Source organism: Diabrotica virgifera, chromosome 9, assembly GCF_917563875.1.
Source record: "Diabrotica virgifera virgifera chromosome 9, PGI_DIABVI_V3a".
NCBI classification, from domain to species: Eukaryota; Metazoa; Arthropoda; class Insecta; order Coleoptera; family Chrysomelidae; genus Diabrotica; species Diabrotica virgifera.
The window spans coordinates 216,885,337-216,913,272 of NC_065451.1; the positions used below are offsets into that span (position 1 = coordinate 216,885,337).

General features: G+C 34.3%; 1 protein-coding gene across 9 annotated transcripts in view; it reads left to right on the plus strand.

Annotated features, from left to right (window-relative positions):
* LOC114337166 (cell adhesion molecule Dscam2) overlaps positions 1–27,936 on the plus strand; it is a 477,141-nt gene that overhangs the window by 398,997 nt on the left and 50,208 nt on the right. For 3 of the 9 annotated variants that reach the window (XM_050660810.1, XM_050660804.1, XM_050660801.1), the window contains 7 exons: positions 214–519; positions 1,211–1,718; positions 2,073–2,249; positions 4,133–4,299; positions 16,606–16,797; positions 19,432–19,596; positions 25,993–26,094. In XM_050660810.1, coding sequence (XP_050516767.1) covers positions 214–519; positions 1,211–1,718; positions 2,073–2,249; positions 4,133–4,299; positions 16,606–16,797; positions 19,432–19,596; positions 25,993–26,094 — 1,617 coding nt within the window. Of the gene's footprint in view, positions 1–213; positions 520–1,210; positions 1,719–2,072; positions 2,250–4,132; positions 4,300–16,417; positions 16,577–16,605; positions 16,798–19,431; positions 19,597–25,992; positions 26,095–27,936 lie in introns of all 9 variants that reach the window. The other 6 variants (XM_050660803.1, XM_050660802.1, XM_050660808.1 and 3 more) reach the window with 6 other exon arrangements.

Below are 27,936 nucleotides of genomic sequence, written 5' to 3' on the forward strand. Positions count from 1 at the left end.
TACCCAAGCAATTAGAAAATAAACACTCAAATTTTGTTTATTCTAGTTCGAAGATTCTTTGGAATTTCAAAACTTTGGAATTTCACATACATTTCGAAATACATTATGTTTTATATGATATTATTACTAGGTTTTATAGTTATGTACTTAAGATTTCCTGTATGATCGTTAAAGTAGTGAACACACATTACATTACAAGTTTTCTTGTTTTAGCTCCCGAAGCACCCACCGCAGTAAAGGCTTTAGTGATGTCAGCCGATTCTATCCTGGTGAGCTGGAAACCCCCAACTGAGCCCAACGGTATTATTGAGTACTACATGGTTTACTACAAAGAAACTGGAAACAACGACGACAAACCCAAATCCCAAAAAATCGTTCCCAACTTGAGAAACCAGAATTTAAGTTTCCAGGCCAAGAATCTGGACAGCAATTTGAAGTATGAGTTTTGGGTAACCGCTGCTACCACCATCGGTGAAGGTCAACCATCGAAGAAAGTTACTGTTTCTCCTAGTACAAGCGGTAAGTTTGATACATCATCCAGCCTTAAAAGTCCACTGCTGAACATAGGCCTCTTTCTCGTCTTTTTAGCCCCGTCTATTTTACGCTGCTCTCATCCAGTTATTATTTAGCTTTCTTAAATCGCTCGCGTCCATATAGTTACTGCTAAGTTTTATGTCACTTTTACAAAACTATAGACAGCCTCTGCTCCTTTCATTTTGAAATATTTGCTATCATTTGTTATGTCCCCTCTCATTTTCATATATTGATTCAACCTCTCAGACCTAGTAGCATACGGAACTGGTTTTACCAAGTTTTCACAGGATTATCAATTTAGTAAAACTCACAAAAATGATTTAATCTTACTTGTCTGAAGGGTTCTCTTTAATTCACTACTATCACTTTTATGCACTAGCTTTTTAACACGTATTTTTGAACTCTGTTGAATTTTTCTAACTTATAACTCCCCAATTATTTGAAGTTTATTACGAAGCGAAACTCAACCAAACTACTGTTGCCATTTGTAGGAATGGATTCCAAATTTCGAGAATATACACCAGAGATTTTTATCAGTTTAGGGCTACTCTTTATATTTATTGAACTAATTTCTACCTAGACTTTGTTTTTAATTTGTATTCTCTCCATTTACATATTTACTTATTTGTATGATGTGATGATCTAGAACTATGAAACAATCTTTTTTGTTCTTTAGTGCCAGCCAAGATTGCTTCCTTCGACGATACCTTCACGACTACCTACAAAGAAGACGTAACCTTACCTTGTCTAGCAGTTGGAGTCCCAACTCCAGTCATTACGTGGACAATCAAGGGTGTTAAATTCTCCGCTAACACAAACGATAGAGTACGACAACATCCCGATGGTTCTCTCTTCATTCGTGATATCACTCGTTCTGACGCTGGAGAATATTCCTGCAAAGTTGAAAATGACTATGGTCAAGACTTCGTTACTCACCACCTCATTGTAAATGCTCCACCAAATGCACCAATTGTTCAATTAACATCCACGACGACGAATTCGTTGACTGTTAAGCTGAAGCCTCATGACACTGATGGAGAACCAATCCATGGATACACCATTCACTACAAACCTGAATTCGGCGATTGGGAAACTATCCAAGTGGGACCAAACGTGGACAAACACACTATCGAGAAGTTGCTGTGTGGTACAAGGTATCAGCTCTATGTTACAGCATACAACAGGTAAGAATAACTAAGTTTTTATGTTTTTCTTCAGTTTCCAAGCGTTTTTCGAAATTCTTGTGTACCTGTAAAGCTAAATGTAGTATCAAAATTGTTTTAGCTATCATAGTTGAGGAGTAAATGTGATTTTTCTAGTCTGTTCTGAGTTTGTCACATTTCTTCACAGCATTTTTAATAATGAATCAGAATCAGTTATAAGCTTTTTTATTATGGTTTATAAGCTTTAATCAGCTTTTTTAGCTGCATTGATTCTTGGACGGACTAATTCAGCACCTAGTACCCCAGCATCTAGTATGGAGTGCCAGAATCTATAACAATTGTGATATTATTAACTTCTTTTCTTGTATTTTGCAGTATTGGAACCGGAGACCCATCGGACAACCTCAACCCAAAAACGAAGGGCGAGAAACCAATCATCCCAAGTGCTGATAAATTCATTGAAGTCTCATCGAACAGCATCACGTTGCATCTCAACGCTTGGTCAGATGGAGGATGCCCCATGTTGTACTTTGTCATTGAACAAAAGAAAAAGTAAAAATTTTGATATCTATTTTTCGTAATTAGTAAGTAGTAAGTTCATTATTGTTTTATTCGTAGGTTTTGCTACCTTGTTTATTCAGAATTGTGCCATTTTATACAGGTCATTGAACAAATCTGAGGTTATTTCTGACTGCAGAAAAAACTGAAGGAGATAACTGAACTACAACTGTTCGATTTCTGACTAGAAATTGAAAGTGAAGATAAGTGGGCTAATAGACTCGACCTAGGCTAAAACATTTAGGAAAATAAGCTGTTTGGTCGACATGAAGAGTTAAAAGCAACTAGAGGCATTGGACACTAATGTTTAATGCTCAAACCAGGTCTGAGGTTCGTCATTGTTCATTTTGATCATTGGAAACGTCTTTACTCATTACATAGGCCATAACTTTAACTACGACTGGTCAATTTTTGACTAGGAAGTGGAGATGAGTATGTTATATACTTAGAGAGAAGCTAAATATGATCTCAGCCAAGGACTAGGCTAGAATGAAGCCCTTTGGTCGACATGAAGAGTTAACAGCAAGTGGAGGTGTTGGACACTAATGCTGAATTGTTGAAACGAGCTTGAGCATCAACATGGCTCATTTTGATCGTTAGAAACTTCTTGAGTCGTTAGATGTGTCTACTTTAACTACAACTGGTCGATTTCTAACTAGGAAGCGGAGAGAGGTGTTAGACAAGGATGTGTGTTGTCACCTGACTTATAGGAAAATCTCCAATTTAAGATTTGCTGATGACACTACACTTATAGCAGCAAATGAGCAAGAAATGTTTGATCTCCTGCGAAGAGTTGAGTACGAAAGCAATAAAGTTGATCTGAAAATCAATAAAGCTAAGACAAAAACAATGGTGGTCGACAGATTCCACACTATTCAACTGACCAACATGTTACAGGAATACCAGGTAGTAAACAGCTTTGTCTTTCTCGGGTCTAGTATAACTAACGATGGCAACTGTGAAGCAGAAATTTGGAGACGTATTGGTATGGCAAAAAATGCGATGAGTCGCCTAACTAAAGTTTGGAAAGACAGATATATCTCTCAAAGTATCAAGATGAGACTGGTGAATGCCCTTGTATTCTCAGTATTTCTATACGGGCCAGACACTTGGACTCTTCGCGCACGCGAGCGCCAAAATAATCCTTTGAGATGTGGTGCTGGAGAAGAATGCTGCGCATACCTTGGACCGCTCATAGGACAAACGTTTCCATTCTAAACCAACTCTAGATTAAAAACGGCTGTCCACAATATGTCTGCAACCAACTCTGCAATTCTTCGGTCACGTGGTTCGCAGAAGTGACGATAGTTTGGAGAGATTAATTGTTTCTGGAAACGTTCCGGGGAGAAGATCAAGAGGACGATCACCAACTAGATGGTCCGACCAAATTAAGAATCCAGATCAGCTGGAAACTCATTCTGCGAAGCTCTTAGAGCAGCTAAAGATAGAGACCAATGGAAAAAAATTATTAGGAATATTGGAAGAAATCAAGATCCTCAGTAATGGAGAAACGACAAGAGAGAGAGAAGCGGAGATGAGTGTGCTAAACACTCAGAAGCCACATATGACCTCCAGCTAAGTCTTAGGTTAGAAATCGTAGGAAAAAAGTTGTTTAACTGGCATGAAGAGTTAGCAATAAGTCTAGACGTTCCTTGCTAATCCTGATATGAATTTACAACAATAAATGCTTCTCTACAATTTGAAATTGGTTATTAAAAGAATGATTATGATCTAGAAGGTGAAGTGCGTATGTAAAATCTGTTTTTCTATTATTGAAAACCCTTTTGTGTTCTGCTATACGTTTGTTAAAGATTCTACCAGTTTGACCGATGTAAGTTTTTGTTACAAGTACGCTATACCAAGTGATTTATTCGCAGGATCAGCACAGAATGGATCCAAGTTTCCAACCACGTCAAACCAGGAGGTAACTTCGTCCTGCTAGATCTGGATCCAGCTCAATGGTACCATCTGCGAGTAACGGCACACAATAATGCAGGATTCAATGTTGCTGAATACGAATTCGCCACACTTACTGTTACTGGAGGTAAGGCCATTTTTGTATATATGTACAAAAGTCGGTTTGATTATCTTTTTGCTTGGTTGTTCTTTCAGTTGGTTCATGGAATAAGTACAAAATCTTTCAATTGAATGAAACCGTTTCATGATTCATTGTATTCTTGCATTTGTAAGTTGGATTTTGTTGTTTACATTATGTTTGACAGTTTTATCAACAAAAAAACAAAAAAAAAATAATATATTTTTATTATACCTTGAATAAACAAGATACAATAGCCCAACAAATGCATTCATTTCATTAAAATATGTAGGATTGTAGTGTTATACGTTTCTAGTCTGTCTAATTATTTGAAGTTTCTTATTGTCGCAAACTGTAATATACTGGATGATTTCATTGTACAGATACCCATACAACAACTCCGGATCGGAGATAGCAGTAACCGTTTACTACACTGTTACACGGATTTTGTTTAATTACAAACTAAGCATCTCTTCACTACAGAGTTTCTTCGCCCATATTGGCTTACCAGTTCAGTACAAGTTAAGAGTTCAGTTAACGCCGTAACACTGACTGTTCTTCCTTGGCTCTCTTCTTAAATACCATTTCGGCGGCCCCTCACCTGGCATCCATCGGTAATGCAAGTCTAGTAGGAGAGCGTTGAAATTGATGCGCGCTCGGTACCTTGCCGGTGATCCGCATAGAGGCCCATCATTACAAATTTTGAAAAACATTACACACATTTTGATTGTGTTGAAGCATGGCTTTGTGCATTCTGTTCTTCTACTTTGTCGCTTGCAGCAGCTTCTGAAAATTGTGTGTCAGATTGATCATCTTGTTGTAGGTCGTCTTCAAAACCCTCCCAAAGGGCTAGTAAACGTTGCTGCTTATATCACAAACGACACAACAGTTCAAATCAAATTCAAGTTCAAATTAAGTCTAGTTCACAAACTACATTTGAAATAGAATGCAACACTATTCAAAATTCTTAACTACATAATCGTTACCGCGTTAGATTTTTTACTAACACCTTTAACACTTTAGTTGTCACAACTATAATTCGTTTGATTGTTAACTTAATATTTTGATAGCTAGATAGATAAAACTATAAAAAACATGACTGACCTTTTGGCTTTAACTTAGGAAAAAAAGATAAAGAAAACATGACTAGCCTTTTGGCTTTTACTTATGTGCCATTTACTTACTTAGAACTTAGATTAACTTAGGAAAAAAGATAAAACTGTCAGAAATATGTATTTACCTAACGATGAGTTAATAAATTTGCTTGATTTTTAATCTCTTGGTGTTTTTAAATCTCTTCGGTTAAGTTAGTACCTACCACTATTTTTAATCCTATCAAGTGTTAACCATGAATTATGTTAAAATATATGCATGAGACCGTTGAATTGATTATATTCATTCAACTTCATTCATCTTTAAGCTAAGCTCGTCGCAGTAGTGCAGTGACGCCACATCTGGTCATTGGTTAGAAATCAATTTCCTAATCAATGACAATCTCGCGACGATGCGACAAACCCACCAATTACGGTGGCTTCGAGCTTAGCTTGAAGTTGAATGAAGTGTAATTTTAAATTATTGCATTTTTGTTGATTTTCATATTTCTATTTTTTTTTTTTTCATATTCGTATTCATAGTTTTTTTTCTTATAAATTGAGAATTTTAAAATTTATTTTAAACTTGTAAAAAAAATTTTATTTGCGAATGCCAAATGAAGAGTTCCGTGGTATTTGTTTTTGTTACATTTTTCGATAAGTGTCCGTATTGTCTGTAGGTGTTCTATGGTTCCATAACCTTTGCGAAATCCCTTTTGTTCAACAGGATGGTAACTATAGAATTTATTTGATAGTCCATTGGTAATTATTTTGGTAAGCAGTTTGTACGGATGAGGTAACAGACTTATTGGTCTGTAATTTTCGAGTTGTGTTTGTCTCCTTTCTTGTGCAGTAAAAGCACTTACGCATTTTGTCAAGAGGTTGGAATAGCACATCTAAAGATGCTCTTATTCATAAGTTTTTAAATCCTCCAAAGTAGTTTGACTGCCCAACATTCAGTTCCGTACATCATAGCCGGTCTTAGGCTGTTTTATAGAATTCTCCTTTCAGCTTCATTGGAACTTTTCTGTCACACAACAAACCACTCGCTTCCTTCCACTTCATCTATCCAGCCCCATTTCTACTGCAAGCATCTCCATCTATTTCTCCATTACTCTGTAATACCGATCCCAGGTACTTAAAACTATTGCTTTTTACAATCAGTTCACCATCCAAAGATACCATTTTATTTGTAGTAACTCCATCTTTAAATGAACATTCCAAATACTCTGTCTTTGTCCTACTAAGTTTTAAACCTTTTTCCTCCAGAGCTCGTGTCCACTGTTCCAGTTTTTGTTCTAAGTATCTTTCACTATTTCCTACTAACACGACATCATCAGCATACATTATTCACCATGGAATGTTACCCTATCTGGTCCAAAACTAATGAGAATAAATACGGACTAAGCACCGAGCCTTGGTGCAATCCTACTTTCACATGAAATTTATCAGTCTCTCCCACACCTGTCCTAACACTAGTCGTTACTCCCTCATACATATCCCTCACAATCTTTACATATGCACCAGGGACTCCTTTCTTATTGAGTGCCCACCACAGAATCTCTCGAGGAACTCTAGCATATGCTTTCTCAAGATCAATGAATACCATATGAGCATTTGTTTCTTTACTCCTGTATTTTTCCATCAACTGCCTCATAATGAAAATTGCGTCTGTTGTTGATCTGCCCTGCATAAAGCCAAATTGATTCTCGGATATGTCGGTCTCTTCACTTATCCGTCTATCAATTACTCTCTCCCATATTTTCATGGTGTGGCTAAGCAGTTTTATAGCCCTGTAGTTTGTACACTGCTGTATATCTCCCTTGTTTTTGTAGACAGGTACTAGTATACTGCTTCTCCATTCGTCTGGCATTTGTCCAACTTCCATAATTCTATTAAATAAACCTGCTAGCCACCTTATTCCTGTCTCTCCCAATGCTCTCCATACTTCCCCAGGAATATCATCTGGTCCTACCGCTTTTCCTTTCTTTATTTTTTGAAGTACTTGAGCCACTTCCTCGTTTGTTATTTTGGTGACCATTGCTGCTACTGTCTCCGTTGGCTCCACAGGCTGTCTGTCAAATTCTTCATTTAATAAGCTGTCAAAATACTTTTTCCATCTCTTTTTGACATCCTTTTCGTGAACTATGTAGTATTTTATTATTTTCATCTCGGATACATCTAATCTGATTAAAATTTTTTGCTTTCTTTGCTCTCTTTTTGGCTATTTTATATATCTTCGTTTCGCCTTCCCTGGTATCTAGTTGATCGTATAGGTTTGAATACGCTTCTGCTTTAGCTTTTGCTACTGCTACTTTCGCTTCCTTTTTCGCGACCATATAATTGTGAAGATCTGTATTGGATCTGGTTTCTTGCCACTTTTTATATAATTTTCCCTTCTTTTATTTTTCCTTGAACTTCGTTTGACCACCACCAAGTCTCTTTATCCTCAAACTTTTTTCCTGACGTTTTCCCCAGTATTTCAATAGCAGTCTCTCTAATACTACTGGCCATTTTTCTCCAAATTGTAGTAGGGCTTCCTTTTATGTTCCAACATATTTTCTCTACTATTCTTTCCCTGAATAGACCTTCTTTCTCATCTTTTAGCATCCACCATTTGATTTTTTGTGGTCCTCTTCGATATTTTGGTTTAGTTTCACTTTTTAATTCGATGTCCAGAACAAGCAGCTTATGTTGTTGGCTTACTGTCTCACTAACTATTACCTTGCAGTCCTTGCATTCACGTATGTCTTCTTTCCTTATCATGAAATAGTCTATTTGAGATTGATGTTGTTCTCTTTTGAACGTAATAAGTTGAGTTTCTCTCTTTTTAAAGAATGTGTTAACAATCGCCATATCTAGTGCTGTTGCTAATTCAAGCATATCATCTCCAGCTTCATTTGTAGTTCCAAAGCCTAATCTCCCATGTATTGCTTCATATCCTGCCTTGGCTTGGCCCACATGTGCATTGAAATCACCTCCTATTATAACTCTCTCCTCTGACGGAATATCACTCAGGACGTCTTCTAATTGGTCATAGAAAGCTCTTCTTTCATTCTCACCCAGACCTGTTTGAGGATTATACACACACACAACATTCAATACCTCTTTATCAATTACAAATTTCACTCACATCATTCTGTCACTCGTTCTTACAAATTCCACTACGTTATCTTTCATTTCACTATCAGCAATTATACCAACTCCATTTCTAGTGTTACTACTGCCTGCATACCACAATTTGTATCCTTCACCTAGTTCTTTTGCCCTTTGTCCTTTCCACCTAGTTTCTTGAATGCAAGCAATTTGAACTCTCCTTCGTTTGAGCGCATCCACTAACTCCAGACTCTTACCTGTAAGACTACCAAGATTCCACGACCCTATCCTGATTTTTCTAACCTGCAATGGTGTTCCCCCTGAGATAGTCCTCACCCGGAAATCCGAACGGAGGCTCACTTTACTTCCGGCACATTTTACCTCAGGAGATGCCATCATTTCAGTATAAGTTTAATATCATTGGAGAAGGTCTTTTCATTATTATGGCCTGAAAAGATTTTGTTTGGATATTTGATGCCTGAATGCCTTTTCTATCAGCACCATACCCTGCCCTGCACGTTTAGCCAATACACCACCAATGCAGCCAAAGTGCAGTATTACCCCACACCCGCCTGCATTTTTCTGTATAGGCCAGGATCCCTACTGTAAGGACTGCCCTATAAGCCAATGTATTGTTGCCCTTATCCCGCCGCTAGGAGGCACGTACTTTATTCGGGACACTCTGTATACTATACACTCTGTATCTTTAACAATATTTATTACCTGATTTATGTCGTTTATGGTGATTCCATTTTTATCTTTTATCTGGTGTATTTATTTTCGGTCTTTGCTGTTTGGAGTTTTTAACATTGTCATGCTCTTGTCTTTCTCTATAATATTTTCAATTGATTCGGTATTATTATCTTTGATGTCGTGTCTTAATATTTTTCTTATTGCCTTATTAACTTCCTTATATTCTAGTGAATTTCTATCCATGCAGCTTCTGTCCTTAATCATCTATTGTGTTTCTGTCTTTTATTTTTTTTTTATGATTTCGGCTTCGTATGGGTTTTTTTGATAACAGTGATTAAACTTGTTTTTTTCGTTTCTTCCAAATCATTTAACTTTTTCTTTTAATTGATCTGTTGATTGTAGGTTAGATTCAAGATGCTTCTGGTACCTAATTGGTACTGTTTTGCATAAGATCTTTAGTAATTAAGGTTCTTTTTTTGCAAAATAAGTCAAAAAAGTTTTATTGATTACTATTTTTGCTCTTATTAATCTGTGTACTAGTAATAGATTATAATAATAAAAATCCACGTTTTTTGTGTATTGATTTAATGCATGTTGTCCAATTGAAAGATTTTGCATAGGTACCTATTAATTTTAAGTTTATCTCACTGTTTATGTTCAAGTTTGCAGCACATGTTCTAACAAAACCGACAATCTTTTGTACATAATCATGAAATTTATCGTTAAGCTTATTAACTATTGTCTCATTTGTGCTTTCAAACTGCAATAGTACCTGAATTTAATACATAGCGCTGCAAATCATCTACAACGTACTAATCCTTTGAGTAAAATAATAACTTTAATTCATGTAGATATAGAAGACATATAATGACATGTCATAGATCATTATGATGATTATTTTGAAGTAACTACTAATTTTTTATGCATTACTAACACCTATATACTTATAGTATAAATTATATACTAAAAAAACTAATATTCTTATTAATAATGCATGTTTGTAATTATACGTAGAAATATCTTAATTTGTAAGTAATTAACCGTTAATTACATAGACTCTGATGAATGATAATTACTAGTATAATTAACAAATCGTCCGCTCCTTTAATTTGATGCTTCTAGTTGAGCCTGACGGTTTCCTGTAGCAGGAAACCTGAGGGTATTTTATAAGTCACAGAAATCTTTTCCTTAATATTTTATAAGTCCTTTCGCCCTCTCTTGTCAGTTGCATAATGTTAAGCATTGAGCCTTCAGGAACGTAAGTTGTCGATGATTAGTTCATAATTCAAAATTTTCAAATTTTTCACTCATTCTTATTACTTATCTGAGTGGTTCACATTGCGGTGTAGAGATGCTGAATTGAGACTTTCCGTGTTGATTTTGATCTTCCATTTGTCCATGAACTCTGTAATTCTCTCTTGGTAGTGATTTTTCTGTTTTCTTTGACAGTGTAGATCGCCATGTCATCTGCGTAGAAGACTTTGTTTGTTCTAGCATCCGTTCTAGCATTCTAGGCCCGAAACAAAAATATTGCTAGTAACGGTAGTAGAATGCTACGCTGAGGCATCCTTTCTTGAACTGGTTGCATTGTAGACATCTTCTGGTGAGCTGAAACCTGTTAGTCAAATATGTATCACATATGTTGACTAAGTACTGAAGCAGTCTAGCTCTTTTCGTCTTGCATATTTTGTCTTTTTTACAAACTATGCCGTAAGTTTTTTCTATGTCTATATCTAATATAGCCATTCCTGTTTTGTTGTTTCTGTTGAAGTCAATGTTTGCCTGATTACTCTTACTAATTGTACTTTGCAATTTCTTCCTTCTGAATCCAAACAGACATTCTTGGATAATATGTATAGGCTCTTCTATAGATTATTTTTCCCAACGTTTTTCCTAGTAGTTCCAGTAGAGATATCGGTAGAGCTTTCTTATCTTCTACGGCCTTTTCTTGGCTTTTGTACAGGTATGATTTTTGCATATTTCCATTTGTTCGAAAAGTATGCAGTCTTCAGAACTAGAACAAAACTAAGATTAATATTACCACAAAAATGCATATTAAACTCACGGGGTTTACCCGCATCGGTTGTCACTGTGCCGAGCTTTCGACATCATATCTGATGTCTTCCTCATGTTTTCCGGGGTCTAAGGCAGGCCGCACATCAAAGAAACATGAAACGTAAATCACGTTTCATGGAAATAAAACACTCCTAAACAAATAGACGTCCGGCCATTTATGAAACTCTCCGAAAATAAAAATGTTTTATGAGCATGAATCACACTCGTTTCATTGGTAGGCGGACTTCAAGATTTGTTTACCTGTGTTTTATTTTCATGAACGTGTTTTACGTTTCATGTTTCATGTTTTACGTTTCATGTTTCTTTGGTGTGCGGCTTGCCTAAGTCTCCCAAGTTCTCAGACATCACACTCTTCACTACTCATTGTACTATTACAGTAGTAGACACTAGTACGGATAGTAGTACTTTCATTGCAATAAATCCTTTTTGATGCATTCAAAGTGACTTTTACTACATTTCTTCTACAATACAATACAATGTTATTCAACTTCTTAGACTCAATTAATATTTGTATATCATACAAATAATGTTAATGATTTGTTAATTGTGCCTGTTTCAGTCAGCTTTGTCAATACATAATGTAATTGTTTAAAGCTTCTATTCTTATCAATAGTGAATAAAAAAATAAAATATAAGACATTTCTACAAATTAATATTAATTAATGCATGTTAGTTATTAAATAATAGTTTATATAACTTTAAAAAATCTACTTCTGCCAAAACTCTAATTCAAGCCAATATTTATTAACAACAGAATTCATCAATATATTTAACTTCTATCACTGACCAACAATGATATTAATATTTAATATAAAAATTTCCATGTTGCTCTTCTCCTCTTCTTCTTCTTGTGTAGATATGACTCTGTCTCTTTTTCAATATGCCTCCAGTAAGTGTTCCATCGTTTTCGTGGTCTTCCCACTGATCGTCTTCCTGTTGAGGAACCGTCTCTCGCCGTCTGTACTACACTATTAGTTATAGTTCGGCTCATATGATCGCTCCGTTCTACTCTTCTACTCTAGCTCTGTCCCATAGTGTCTTATCATCGATTTTTCTAAGGGTTTTCATCTATGCTATTTCTAGCATTCTTTTTGTCCTCTCTGTATCAGGTTGTGTTTCTGACGAGTATGTTAGTATTGATGTGATGACTGTTTTGTAAATTCTGCTTTCCATTACTGTTCCGATATTTTTATTTCTCCATATTGTTTCATTCAGATCACCTGCAACTATGTTTGCTGTATTCAGTAGATCTTCCACTTCTGCTGTTTCTAGCTTTCCGTAGCTAGATAATGTGATGCCTACATATTTAAACTCCGCCACTTGTTCTATTATCTGACCCTACAGCTTTAATTGACATCTTAATAGATTTGTAGATATGTTAGTAGATGCTGTTATCTCTCTAATACAGCTAAATGTTTAAATACCGTGTTTAACGTGTTAAATGACTTAGCTTTGTCAAGGACTCAGTTAGGTATATAGGTACAATGCGAAAAGAAGTAGATTTTTGATTATATAATAAGTATTTCTAAGCAAAAATTATGTGTTATCTACATGTATATTCTATATTTTATTATTTAGTTCTCAACGTATCTACACATAAGGACTACAAAAATATTTAAAACGAAAGTGTAAAACATAAGTGTGAAATGCATGAATTCAATTCTAGATGTAGAAGAAGTGTTTTTCATTTAAAACTTTTGTGCCAAAAATGAACTTCAGTACACAGAAGTATCACTCGTTCGCTCTGTTGCCGATTTTACTTATATTATGGAAAACGGCAACACTGTAATCGATGTCTGGTGGTACTACTTGATATTTACGTGTATTGAACTGCATTTTTGGCCTTTGCGTTAATGTTTTTTCTTGTTAATGTTATTGTATATAGGTGTTTTATGCATTTTTTTATTAAAATCATTTTGAATGCCTTTCATTTCGTTTTTAGACAAATTTTTAGAATTTACAACTTATTTTTTGAAGTTCTAATAATACTAATATAAAGTAATGAACTATTTTAAGGAATAAATTATACATATTACCTAATTTTAACTATAATCACCGGTGAACACATATTTTGGTGCCATACTTTTTAACTATTAATTTTTTTAACTTTTGGTGCCCTGACACCGAAAATACCATTAGATATTCTCTGCAGTTCTCTGCAGTAAACCCTTAGGCAGTCAAGAATCTGTCAAGAAAATTTTGCACAACTTTAACAAAAGAAAACCATGCAGTGGTCTCAATTTTGAGTCAGTGATTATCTGAATTGTGAATATTTTATAGCCGGCCTTACCTGAGATCCGTCAAAATTCCTGCTTCCAATTCTTAGCTCCTGCTTCCAAGGAGAATGGGGTATCTTGAAGATTTTTTCCTACGTTTCATGCTTTCTTGTCGGTGGTCCTCGCCTCGGGATTTACCTCACCTTTTCGTTTCATGAGGATTCCAGCTAAAATATTTCGTCACTTCTTTATCTCCGTCTCCAATTCTTCATTTGAAATGGCCTTAGGCCACCAAATTTCATAATTATAAAATCATAATTTTTCTGAGACTATAATTGATAAACATCTGGTGGTGTGTTGTTATTTTTTATCAACTTTCGAAATCTCGCAAGTATATAGCAGAATAGACTAGGGTAAATTCTAGGGTAAATACCTCGGGAGATGTATATTATGTTCCTCAAGTTAGGATATCTTGTAGGTGAAATAACGTAACCTTGCCTGACTTCAACATTCATGGTGATAGCATTTGACACCTTACCCTGATGTACTTTTTCCTCAATGATGGTCTTTTATTATATGTGGATCTATCGTATTAGGTCCAGGCGCTTTTCCTGGTTTGAGCTTTTTGCGAGCTTTTGTCACTTCTTTCGTTATGAATTCAGTCTTAGGTGTCTCCACCTAGAGTAGTGTAAACCCTATTTCTTCCCTCTGTGGAAAAAAACCTTGGCCAGATCTTTCCTCCGACCCTCCTCGATCTTAAGGAAGCCTCATATCTCTTTAAAAGTCTTAATATCTATTCGGTAGGTGTTTCCCCATAAATTCTTTTTTAAGATATTCGCAAAGTTTTTTCCAACATCTCCTTTTTTCGCCATTTATTTCCCGCACCAGCTCTTACTCCATGACTCTTAATCTCCTCTTCCATCACTCGAGGCCTTCCTTTGTCTCTTGTGACGTTTCTTCTTAGCTGACTGTAGCCTTTTCTTATATCTTCAGTCTCAGTCCACCAATAGGGACAATTATGTGCTACCCTAATCTTGCGAACTGCATCCTTCTGCCATATATTTTATTTTCTCGTATCTCTTCGAAATTTCAGGCATGGCCTTCCACTCTCTCACCTTTCTCCTTATCGGCATCGTTGCCATTGCGACGTCGATATGTGTCTTTCTCCCCTGAAAAACGTCGCCTTACTGTTGTTGAGTACTACCAAATTTAAGGCCCGGATGATGTCATTCCACGTTTCTGCCCTCTTGTCGTTATTTGATGCCTTCCATGAAATAGATTTTGCGTTCAAATCCCAAGCATAGATTAGCTTTTTTTCCTGCTATGCTTCCTGCTATGTGCTCTACAGACTCTTATACTCTCCTAGTATATATTAGGGAGATATATATCGCCACTATTATGACGGTTCCAAGAAACAAGATTAGAAATCCCGATTTCTTCTGGCAAGGTTTCATTCCAAGCTCTGCGTTTCCTAGGGGCAGACCATTTATCCATCTGCTTTCCCTTTCCTTGTATTGTTCTGGCTGTTCGAAAGTTTATTGCTGCATTATGAATGAACATTTTTATGAACCATTTATTTATTGCCCATTTCAAAAACCAGGGTTGATATAACAAGTAATTGTATTTTTAATAAACATTTCATCAGAATTGTTCAAAAAAAGTTATATGCATCTTTGTTTGTGTTCGCCAGTTGTGAATTATTAAAATATGTAAATATGTACATGAAATGGTTTAGCAATATTATGGTGAGTTACGACAAATGCCAAAACTTTCTAAGTCTTCTATTAATAATAAATATTTAAAATAGAGTTGTGATCAACGGAAGACTTTTAACAGCTTGCTCGTAATTAGTTGTTTTATCGTCAAAAATCGGTTAGGATACAATCTGCCTTATATACGTGTTTTGTATCTGCCTCTGCCTCTTATATATCTGCCTCTTCAATACGTGTTTACTTTTTATAACAATAAATACCCTACTGCACTAAATTTAGAAGAATTCATCGGCTTGGGGAAGTTTCAGAAGCTTAAGTTTCGTCCTATAAAAACAAGTTCCCTGACATCTCGTACGCGACAATTCGTAACCCCACAAATGGTAACGGATAATCCACGGACAATCCACAACTTCGTCAATTCTTAAAGCCGGCACTTCGTAACATTGACAGTTCGTAACTACAGCTATTCGTAACGGTATAATTTTTAACGCCATTTAGTTTTTAGCAAATTTAGCACTACTAAATGTATACAATGAATGTATTTTGCATACTTTCCTTCACTAAAAGTGGTAGTTCTTTTTTATGACCACTTCTGTTTAAATATATTTTGCACATATCTTTGCATATATTTTTGTAAATATGACGAGTAAAGAATATACTTTTTAAATGTTTATCCTGAATTATCTCTTTTTAAAGTAGTAAAACTATTACATGTTTTTGATAGATTATATTTATTTTAAGACACAATATATTTCTCCACGAACTATAAAATGTGTCAAACATGTTTATCCTGATGCTGATTTGTTAAGTTGAAAAACGTTAAAAAAATAAAACAGAATAATTCAATTTTGACGTTACGAATTATGACGATACGAATATGTATAGTTACGAACTGACGCCGTTACGAAGTGTTGCCGTTACGAATTGACGGCGTTACGAATTAACAGCGTTACGAACTTTCCGTTACCATTTGTGGGATCACGAACTCTCGCGTTACGACAAATACATGATCTTTATGAAGTACCATTTCATCTGAAGCGTTTCGTCGTAGCTCACCAATAATCGATGCAAAATCACGTCGTAGCCTCAGCTCATGTCCTTAGCACTACCTCTCCTCGGTAGTACGCTTTAACTCCAGCAGAACTAAATAATGAAATATGGCATTGTCATTTTAATGAACCTGAGCACTGCGTAGAGTCCTCACAATACCCGTTGACACACAATCCCTGTGTTTTGGTTTCAGGTACTATTGCGCCGGCGCGCGAAATCCCCAAAGAGGACACCATACAAATAATCCTTGCCAACCTTAACCTTGTAGTACCTGTAGTGGCTGCCGTTCTGGTCATAATTGTTGCCATAATTGTGATCTGTGTGTTGCGCGGCAAAGGAAACTATAACAAAGGTACAGTCATTATGTTTTTGGTATTCTAGGTACTATCGCCCCAGCGCGGGACATGCCCACCATGAAATTGCTCTTTCCTTGGATCCCGGATTGGGTGGACTGGAATATTGCTGTCCCTGTGGCTGCCACTGTTGTTGTTGTGGTCGTTGGTATTGTTGTCATTTGCGTTGCGCTTTCGAGAAAGGCGCACGGGCCTCTACAAACCAGACTGCGCAGCGACTGTATGTGTATGGCCCATTCTTTCATCTCATCGTCTTTTGCTTTTGTTTTTATGCCTTTGCCTATAGAATCTAGACCTTTAAGAAGTAGTCAATGTTTTTGGTCATTGCATAGGTAATTTAGGCAAAGTACATGGTAGTCAGTAAGCGCAAAATATTAAATACACGGCTTTTGGTTAACCAACAACCAATTGACAGGGTGGACAGCTACACATACCTTGGTACCAACATAAACAGCCAATCGGACATCGAACCATTCTAGTGAAATAAAAAAAACGCATGGGAAAAGCGAGATCAGCGTTCATAAATGATAAAGTTTCTTTTTAGAAGTCACGATTTACCACTTATACCAAAATCTCTATCTTCAGATGCTATGTATTTTCTACGGAATTATACGGAGTAGAGTCACTTTCCGAGTCTTTAAGAAAACTCGAGGCAATCGAGATGTGGTGTTACAGACGCATTTTAAGAATTTCGTGGGTGGATCGTGTGACCAATGTTAAGGTCTTACGTAGAATGGGCAAGGAATGCGAGATTAATAAACACAATCAAAGGACGCAAACAAGAGTATCTTAGCCATGTTATGAGGAATGAACAGAGATATGGATTTTTGCAACTCATTCTTCAGGGCAAGGTATTTGGAAAGAAAGGACCAGGGTGGAGAATATATTGGCTTCAAAACCTGAGAGAGTGGTTCAGTACGTCTACAACCAGACTATTTCAAATAGCTGGCAGCAAAGTAAAGATAGCCATAAACGGATAGGCACCGTAAGAAGAAGAAGAATTAGAATGGTAGAATTAGAAAAGAAATATGACATGTTCAATATGCACAAAAAAGTTCGTGAAGTTGCTAGCCTGTACAATAAGAAAAACACTAATCCGAAGAAATTCTATTGGTCAGTCTAAAAAATTCTTCTATATTATTCCTCTATAGTCCATAAGTCCATAACACGGTTCTACAGAATATGTAATAACCAATATAAAGTTAGTTTTTTAATAACCAATATAAAAAACCCACTTTTACTGTTTTTATTAGGTACACCATTCATTCATTTTTATATCAGCCATTATCTATGCAATGACTATAGGTAGAATATGTCAACTAAAAACGTTCTCAAATGAAACTACCATGTAGACCAAAATAAAATATTATTTGTTGTAACCATGTTTATTTACGTTTTAGTTGACTTATTAATAAATACAAATGGAGTAGAAAAGCATAAGATGAGAGTCTCTACACTAAAATTTAATTCTAATATGGTTAAAAAATGTATTCACTATTGGATTTTAAGTTTTTCACTCCAAATTAATAGGAACACTGGACAAATTTTGTATTTTAAATATATCATACCCATTGTAACCTGCCTTGATGTCCTCCAGAATTTTTTGAAGATTTCAGGGTAGGTTTTCAAGCTTTTTTCGCGTTTTTGGTAACAATTTAAACATTCTAAGCGATATTCTAATCAACAACTTTCAAGTCCCCTCGCCACTACTGCACAGACCGTAGATATTCCACGCCATTCTTCAGAAATGTACCATATTTCTGGTACATTTCCTAAAATGTGTTAGGTTAGTAAAGAAATAATCATAGTCATCTGTATCATTCTAGGATGGTCAAAAATATTCTATAATGTCCTGAAGTTCTCCAGAATCTCTTAAAATATGTCATTGTAGTCTTTAGAGATTTTCTAGAACACCCTTCGTGCCAGGATGGTCCTGTGAAATATTCTAGACTACAAATAATTCGTATAGGATCCGTCAAAACAACTCAAGATAGTCTTGATTCCATCAAAACTTCCTCTAACATTCCAAAATAGTCTTGTCCTTGCGACCGTGGCGACCTAAAGGATCTGCTGATACATTCAAAAGGTAGTCGCATAACATTCCATGCTTCTGTAGATTGTCTTAACCATTCCTGCACAGTTCTAGATCATTTTATTCAGCCTGGAACAATTTAGCAAAGCGCATAGGATCTTTCTGTCTTTCACAACCACTAAATATTCCTGAATTGGTCAAAAAATCCAGAAAGTACGAAAGTTTAACAAAGACATTTTACACATTGTAGGCTGCTTCTGAAGTCCTCTGAAGAACATTTCGAAATATCGCATGTTATTATCGATACATTCCAGAATATTGTGAAATACTCCAAAGACTTTCAGACACATGCTAAGTTATTTTGAAATGTTCCAGAGCCCATTGCGTCATTGCAGAGTATCCTTGAATCAGAAAATCTTGGGCCCTTTAGAACCCCATAAAAAACTGTTTAAGGTAGTTTAGTAAGGGTTTAGGTTTCCTTAAGGCTCTAAGGTGTCATCTGGAATGTCCCAGTATAGTCTTGAAACTTTCAAGTTGTCTTAAGTCATCCAGCGACCCCTGATTTTTGGGTACCTTTATTATACTGTAAATCTTTAGATCAAATCTATTTTTAATAACTGTTTTGTTATACTCGATGCTCTTGGAAACTACTTTTTATAGAGACAACGTATTTCAGTGTTCTAATTAGAAATGAGATAATCACTTATCAAAAAAATATCTTTTTCAACTTTCTTTTTTAATTGTGTTACTCACATCATCCATTTGTATACCTCCCATACTCTTAAAAAAACCAACAATATTACTATATTATTTACTCTCTAGATGACGTCGTCTATAACCAATCCTGCAACGCTACTAATACATTGGACAAACGTCGTCCCGATTTGAGAGACGAACTAGGCTACATCGCACCTCCCAACAGAAAGTTACCACCTGTTCCTGGATCTAACTACAACACCTGCGACAGGATCAAGAGAGGTACAATAAGTAAGATCATTTGCTGCTTCTTATTCGCATGCTTATTTACGTTTACCCATACCTCACTGTCAGTGCCACCGTGTCATTTTATCAGTAGGTATTTTTTGTTCATTTCGGGATTTGTCAATCCTAGTATTTAATTATTTCTAAGTCTTATAAATGTAACACACTAAGAGGCGAGATAAGAATAGAAATTTTTTAACAAAAACTCTTTAGGCATTGTTTTATAGTACAGAAAAGGTATAGTATTTTTACTACAAAAGCGATATTACGTAGGTCAAAATTTTTGACGTAAGAGAACTGTCAAAACATTAGAATGTGACTTTTCATTATTGCCATGTTTATTAATAAATTTTTTGTAGGGTTAATCATATGTTTTAAGATTATTAATAATAATAATGTTTATTAATAAACATGGCAATAATGAAAAGTCACATTCTAATGTTTTGACAGTTCTCTTATGTCAAAAATTTTGACCTACTTAATATCGCTTTTGTAGTAAAAATACTATACTATAAATGTTCAAGGCATTTGAAGACGTTTAAAAATATTTAATAATATAACATTGTGATCAATTTCCACAAAATATTTGACATTTGACAAATATGAAACATCAACCTACTCAGAAGTAGGTAAGATCATTTTAAGAAAAAAAAGGTATTATTCTGCGTTCGCTCCCAAGATAAGTTTTATTTTTAAACATAAAAAAATGAAAAAACTGGTTCAGGTTCTACCAATCTTAAAACATATGATTAACCCTACAAAAATCGCAAAACCCTTAAAAACCATAGAAAAAGAAGTTACTTCAAAATATAGATAACCTATAAAAAACCTATATTGAATCTATTTTGCACTCTATAAAATAAAGAACATCCCCCAAAAACTCCTAAAAATCCAGTTTTTGGATTTTGGAATGTAGCGCACTTTACGGAAAAAATCAGAAATGCATTATTTGATAAAACTAGTCCACAGAATAAAAAAAAATAGACCTGCACTCAGCTCCAAAAAAAGTTATAGGTTTTTTCGAAATGCGTTTTTAGGTTAGTACTAGTCAAAAGTTCCCACCCAAAGTCAAAAGTTTAAGTTGATTTTGATGAGTAAATTAAATAGATATAAAATGGTAGTTTCGCATGTAATTAATAAAGATTCAAATGTCCGCCTATGGACATTTGTCAAAAAATTTGACGTTTTTTTTTAATTTTCTAGGTATTTTTAAGTCAATGTAAACTTTTTTGACAAGTAATCATAGCGGACGTTTGGATCTTTCGTTAGTAGCCCAATAAATGACCGTTTTGGAGTGTAATTTCCAGGGGCAACTCCGAATTGCATGAAAATTTGGATTTAGGTTCTACTTAACCTCCACTTCAAAGTTGAATTTGTGCCGTTGGTTGCTTTTACTTGGGGGGTGACATTTACCCCTTCTCGGGGGGTGAAAAACGCGTGTTTAAAGGCCGGAAATAGATAAATTAACTTATTTTAAGCACCTTTTGTTCTATAAAGTTTTTTAAGTAAGTCAATACTTTTCGCGTTATTCGCGATTTAAAATATTGATTTTTCGTCAAAAAAACTACGTTTTCAGACCGTTTTTCCCAAATAACTCAAAAAGTAAATATTTTATCGAAAAAAAATATTTTTAGCAAAAGTGTAGCCTATAAAAAAACGAAAAAAATGGTGTACCAGTAAAGTCTACAAATTGAATAGAAGCAAAGTTGAAGCAAAGTTGATGAAAAATACGTTCTTATTCGTCTAATTCCAAATCGAGTGATTCAACACGAAATCACCGAAGAAAGAAGCGTTTTTCGGGAAAACCTTATTAACATTTTTAAAGTATCGAAAAAAAGCTTATTATTTGTTTTCTACAAAAGTTTACAGCATCAAAAATAAACGAGTTACACTGAAAAAAAAAAGTTGGCCGTTTTTTTTTTGTTAAAAATAATCGTGAAAACCTCCCTCTATTTAGCACCCTAAATGAAATTAATCGTTTGGCTTTACCATCTATTTTAACTGTATGTGTATTGTTTATATGATCTGTAAGTTTGATTGGTTTGAAGTGCTTATTTTTTAAAACATTTGGTTTTATAGTAAAAAAAAATTTTCTAAAAATTTTTGAAAAATTTCATTTTTTCAAAATAACTTAAAAAGTATTAGTGATAAGAAAAATGTTAAACAATAAAAAATGTAGGTTTTGCTATTATAAATATGCTAGTTTTTATTTCTCCGTAAGACAAAAATTGGTTAAGATATGGCTGTTCAAAATTTGCATACACTCGTGATTAGTGACCCATTCAAGCTTTCTCAATTATAACCCTTTCAAAAATAAACACTTTAAACCGGTGAGACTGACAGATCATATAAGAAATGGATAGGTAAGTAAATTGTTTGTAAAGCGGTAGCGATTAATTTCATTTGGGTAGCTAAACACGGCGAGATTTTCATGATTTTTTCCAAAAAAAAAAGAGGGCCAACATTATTTTGAGCGTAACTCGCTTATTTTTAATGTTAAAACTTTTATCAACAATTAAAAGAAAGATTTTTATAAGCACTTTAAAAAAGTTTAAATGGGTTTTTCCCGAAAAGTGCTTAATTTTTCGGTGATTTCACCTTGAAATATTCGATTTGGAATTAGACGAATAAGAACGTATTTTTCATGAGCTACAACTTTGTTTTTATTTGATTGATATGCTTTAATGATACACCATTTTTTTGGGTTTTTTATAAGCTACACTTTTGGTAAGCATATTTTTTCAATTAAATATTTACTTTTTGAGTTATTTGCGAAAAATCGTCTGAAAACGTAGTTTTTTTGTCGAAAAATCAACATTTTCAATGGCAAATAACTCGAAAAGTATTGACTTAAGTTAAAAACTGTATAGAACAAAAGCTGCTTAAAATCAGTCAATTTATCTATTTCCGGTCTTACCTTGAACGTATGTGTTTTCACCCCCGAGAAGGGGTGACTGTCACCCCCCAAGTAAAAGCAAACAACGGCACAATTTCATCTTTGAAGTGGAGGGTAAGTAGAACCTAAATCCAAATTTTCATGCAATTCAGAGTTGCCCCTGAAAATTACATGGTATCGCCGAATTTCCCGTTCATTTACTGGGCTATAGATTAAATAGTCTGGGCTGATTATCGGAGAATAGCATATTTTTGGGAAAAGTTATTTACCAGCAATTTTATTGCTGGAATCGAATCTTATGACTGTATATATTAATAATATAGGTATGCAAAGTCCTCAGATAGTGTGCTACTTTTTTTATAAACAAAATGGCGCCCGAAAATCGTGTTTTTTTCAATTATTGCTCTATAACTCCGAAGATTTTAACTTTACAACAAAAATACCCAAATAAAAATTCACCGTGATTAAATTCTGCATAGAGACGTGTTTTTCCCGATCTGCTGCGACGAAAATTTTCCTCGGAAAATGCGGGTTTTCCCAACAAAATCTTTAATTTTCAAAGAAAGTTTTAGATAAGTAAGCAACGTACACTTTTAATAAATAATGTATGCTGCGTGTCAGTCGCTTCGAGTGAACATTTTAGCTCCGACTCCTTCAGGCCTACTTTTGCGCTAAAAATTACAAAAAAAAAGTATTTTTAATCTTTGATTAAAATATAACCATTGCACTAATTTTTGACATTCTTTGTAAGTAATTAGTTTGTACCATAGACTCACATTTAAGCTTTGAAACAATTAAAACAAATTATAAACAACGTAGAAATCGTATATTTACTTTACTGTTTCATAACTTTTTTGCAAATGGTTGTAAAAATTTTTTAAAGCATTCATTTTCAAGACCTATGAAATACGCATTTTAAGTATTTTTTAAAATTAGAATATAATAAACAATTTCCGAGAAATGTTAATTTGTTTATAACAATTTTTTTTAAACATTTAAAGATTATGCAAAAAAATTAAAAAATTTATATTTTTTCGACAAAATATTAAATAGGCATCACACCTTTATAATCTTTCTAAGTTTGATTAATGTCTCATGATTATTTTGGTTGTTATTGCGACTGTAAATTGTTAATTAACAATTGAATTGTTGCTAAAATATTCGTTTCATTTTCACCGGCTTCTGAATTTATGATCTATACCAAGAAAGCTTTTATTTCATCAAGCTATATAATTATTGATAAATACATTATTTTATATATATTATTTATATATATTATATATATACATATTTATATATATTATATATATTTATTATATTATATAATTATTGTAATTACTGGCCCAAAAAATTTATTTATTTGAAAATTCGAGATTTTGTTGGGAAAACCCACATTTTCCGAAGAAAATTTTCGTCGGAGTAAATCGGGAAAAACTTGCCACTATGTGGAATTAAATTGGAGTGAATTTTTATTTGAGTGTTTTTGGTGTAAAACTGAAATCTTCGGAGTTATAGAGCAATAATTGAAAAAAATACGATTTGTCGGCGCCATTTTGTTTATAAAAAAAGTAGCACACTATCTGCGGACTTTGCATACCTATATTAATAATATATAGGATCTTATAATTCGATTCCAGCAATAAAATTGCTGGTAAATAACCTTTCTTTGTACTTTACTAATTAGACCAAGAATTTAAAGATTATGCAAAAAAAAGAAAAATTTATATTTTGTCGATAAAATATTAAATAAGCATCTCATCTTTATAATCTTTATAAGTTTGATCAATGTATCATTATTATTTTGGTTATTATTGCGATCGTAAATTGTTAATTAACAATTGAATTGTTGCTAAAATATTCGTTTAATTTTCACCGGCTTCTGGAATTACAATATATACCAAGAAAGCTTTGATGTCACTAAGTTATTTAATTATTGATTAATAATTACTTACCTAAAACTTTATTTGAAAATTAGAGTTTTTGTTAGGAAAACCCGCATTTTCCGAGGAAAATTTTCGTAGAAGCAAATCGTGAAAAACAGATCTCTATGCAAAATTTAATTGCGGTGAATTTTTATTTGGGTGTTTTTGTTGTAAAGTTAAAATCTTCGGAGTTATAGAGCAATAATTGAAAAAAATACGATTTGTCGGCGCCATTTTGTTTATAAAAAAAGTAGCACACTATCTGCTGACTTTGCATACCTATATTATTAATATATAGGATCTTATTATTCCATTCCAGCAATAAAATTGCTGGTAAATAACTTTTCCATGAATTTTGCTAATTAGCCCAGAGTAAAATGAGAAACTACAATTTTATATTTATTTAATTTATTCATCAAAATCAACTTAAACCCAAACGAAATTACATAGTATGATTGAAGAGGTATTTTTAATACCTCTCAAACGAGCTATTATTTGTCATAAGGTCCCATTTAAAATTATCGGTCAAAGTGGCTCTGTAACGTGATCTGTCACTATTACGTCACCTGTTATAAGCTTACGTCCGTTTATTTCCTCCCTCCAAATTTCACTATTATATGTATAACCGTTCAAAAGATACGAGGGTGAGAGGACATTTGACTAACACTGTCTACACTCAACCTACTATCTATAAAAGATAGATGACAATTTTTGTAAAAGCCTCAACTAAAAAAAATACTGTAACGTAAAAGAATGAAAAAATTTAATTCTATGGGTGATGGCATTTTGCCTTTCTTATCGGGGGTACCCTTGTAGCACATTAGGGCGCTATTAATTAAAGTGTATCACATTAATGTGTACACATAATGAACAAGTTCCATAGACTGCAAACAACACTTTTTAACCGGCATACTGGAACTAGATCTTTGAAGAGTAAATTGCCAATATTTGATTACCTCGTATAACTTTATCGACTGCACACTACTACCATTGATCTCCAAAAATTGCTCAAACATCGCACTCTTAGCGAAAAAGGTGGATACCCCCTGACTTTAGCGGACCCTTGCAATTTCTTACATCTCCAATTCATGACTGAATAATATTTCTCACACATCACCGCACCAAATCAGCTTTGCCCATCGAACGATTTAATTTAGTCAATAGAAAAAAGCTTACAGACGCAGTTTGGGCTGTAATAAATATTGGATGTTATTTTATGTCCTCACAGAATGGGAATGTAAATACTTGAATTAAAACTTGTAGGATTGTTTAATCGTTATACCCTTTAAGCCTTTAAGATGTTTGTAAACCCATGGTTTCATTCAAATACGAAATTTAACACGTTAAAAACCTTAATTCAATAAATACATAATTAATTTCCGAAATGAACAAAAAAACGATACAATTCTGATCTTCATGCATTGCTTACTGTTTAGAAAACCGTAGCTCCCCCTAATTTCGAATTTTTTTGCTGGTTAAATGTTACAAAAGAGCCTTTATTAACAGTGGGTTTCCCGCCAAAACAAGACTCGCTTCTGCGATAGTTTATACTTTTTGTTTTTGTTTTATAATTGTTACGTGTAGGAGCACATTACCGTTCACATTCCACTTGGGATCCCAGGAGGCACTTGTACGAAGAATTGAGAAGTAGGAGAGGCTCAAATGAGACCGTTCATACTCATCGAGGTAAAATTTTTGTAGATCAATCTTAGAATGAATTTTAACTATGTAATGCAGTGAAATCAAACGATATGGGGTAAATTCACGGATCAACAACAGGACTTTTAATGATTTAACTATGCTAATTCCAAAAATAGTTATATTATATTCTAATGAGAATTAAACTCACGGTTAAAGGTTTGTATGAACGTACGAAGCCTTCTTCCTCATTCCGAATCGTTTACGGAGTGATTCGTAGGCATTCGTTGACAATTCGTTGACGTAAATCTTCGAAAGATACGGGTAGTGTCCTATAGATTTTACTTTTTAGGTGTTTCCACAAAAAATCCAGAGGAGATAAGTCTGGTGACCGAGGAGGCCATTCTGTCGCCTCTCTTCCCAATCCAACGCTGTGGAAAATTTTGGTCTAAATATTAACGCACAAGTACAGCATAATGCGGAGCACTGTCCTATTGAAAAATCAAATGATCTTCATTATATTGTTGATAATCATTTGTAATAATATTAGTCAAAGCAAAAACCATCACGTCAAATGGGTCCACCAGCTATTTAATTATTATTTATTTTTAGAAACGATCATTATTTTTTGTTTTCTTTTCTGTGACTCTGATACCACATGTTTCTTCTTGTACGATTCTATCTATTAAAGTTGGTAGATTTGTTCAACAATCTTTGTCAGCATCAGGGGCGTGCGGTCCATGGAAGCAAGGGAAGTATTGCTTCCCTAGGTTTCCATAGTAGGTAATACCGTACGAACTTTGTAACTGAGATCATTAAAAATAATGTACAAATACATAAGCAGGATTTTTAAGGTTGCATACGACAAAATAATTATATAGTAGGAGCAGCAAGCAACCAGAAAAGACATACGTATTTTACTCTATTTTTGTCATACAGTAAATAACAAAGCGATGGAATACTCGTAAGTAGCGCTGCATGCTGCTTCTAGTTTTCCTTGTAATACGCGGACCGGCGGACTCGGGCGGACTCGTGATTATCTGATTTCAAATTTGCTTCTCCCCAGCCTATGTAAAAAGCACCGGAGTTATACGCTGAGTAGCGAGGTTAAATTTCGGGCATATCTATCCGATATAAGCAATTCTGTCCATGCATACACGAAGATATTTTAGTGAATTTAAATGGGATTTACTGGCACTTGACGATGGTGGGTTCGTCGACTGATTTTGTGGAATTATGAAGATTGATTTTATTAAATTATTTATATAAATATTAAATATTTATATAAGTATATAAATATTAGTGTTTCGGAGATTGGGGAAACTGGGATACAGAAAGCATAATAAAGAGCTCGAGAGGACTTTTGGATAGTTTAAAAAATGATTTTAATTTTGATTTTGTAATCTTCCTTTTTTCTGAAATATGTCCATTCTCAGATAATTTATTTAATATATTGCAAAGCAAGATAAAAGAGATTAGTTTCTGTGTAAAAAAATGAGCAAATTTAAAGATGTTATTAAAAAAAAGAGAGAGATGAATTTAAAAAATGCTGGAATATGATGGCAAGTTGTGAGTCTAAATGGAAACACATACATACTGCTAATTTTGGAGATATTGAATCGTGCTACCGCCGGCTATACTATCAGATTTTAGATAAATTATTCCAACAAACTGAATGGAAAAATAATGCCAGTGAGTTACTAATGTTTTAAAACCAACTTCTTTGGACAAAGCATATTCGAGTTGGGATATTATCAGTTAGTACTGACCATTCCAACTACTAGTGCCTCTGTAGAACGTGGTTTTTCAACTCTAAAACAACTAAAGACTTACTTGCGAAACTCGACAGGACCAAATCGACTCTCTAATTTTTCCCTTTTAGCAATGGAC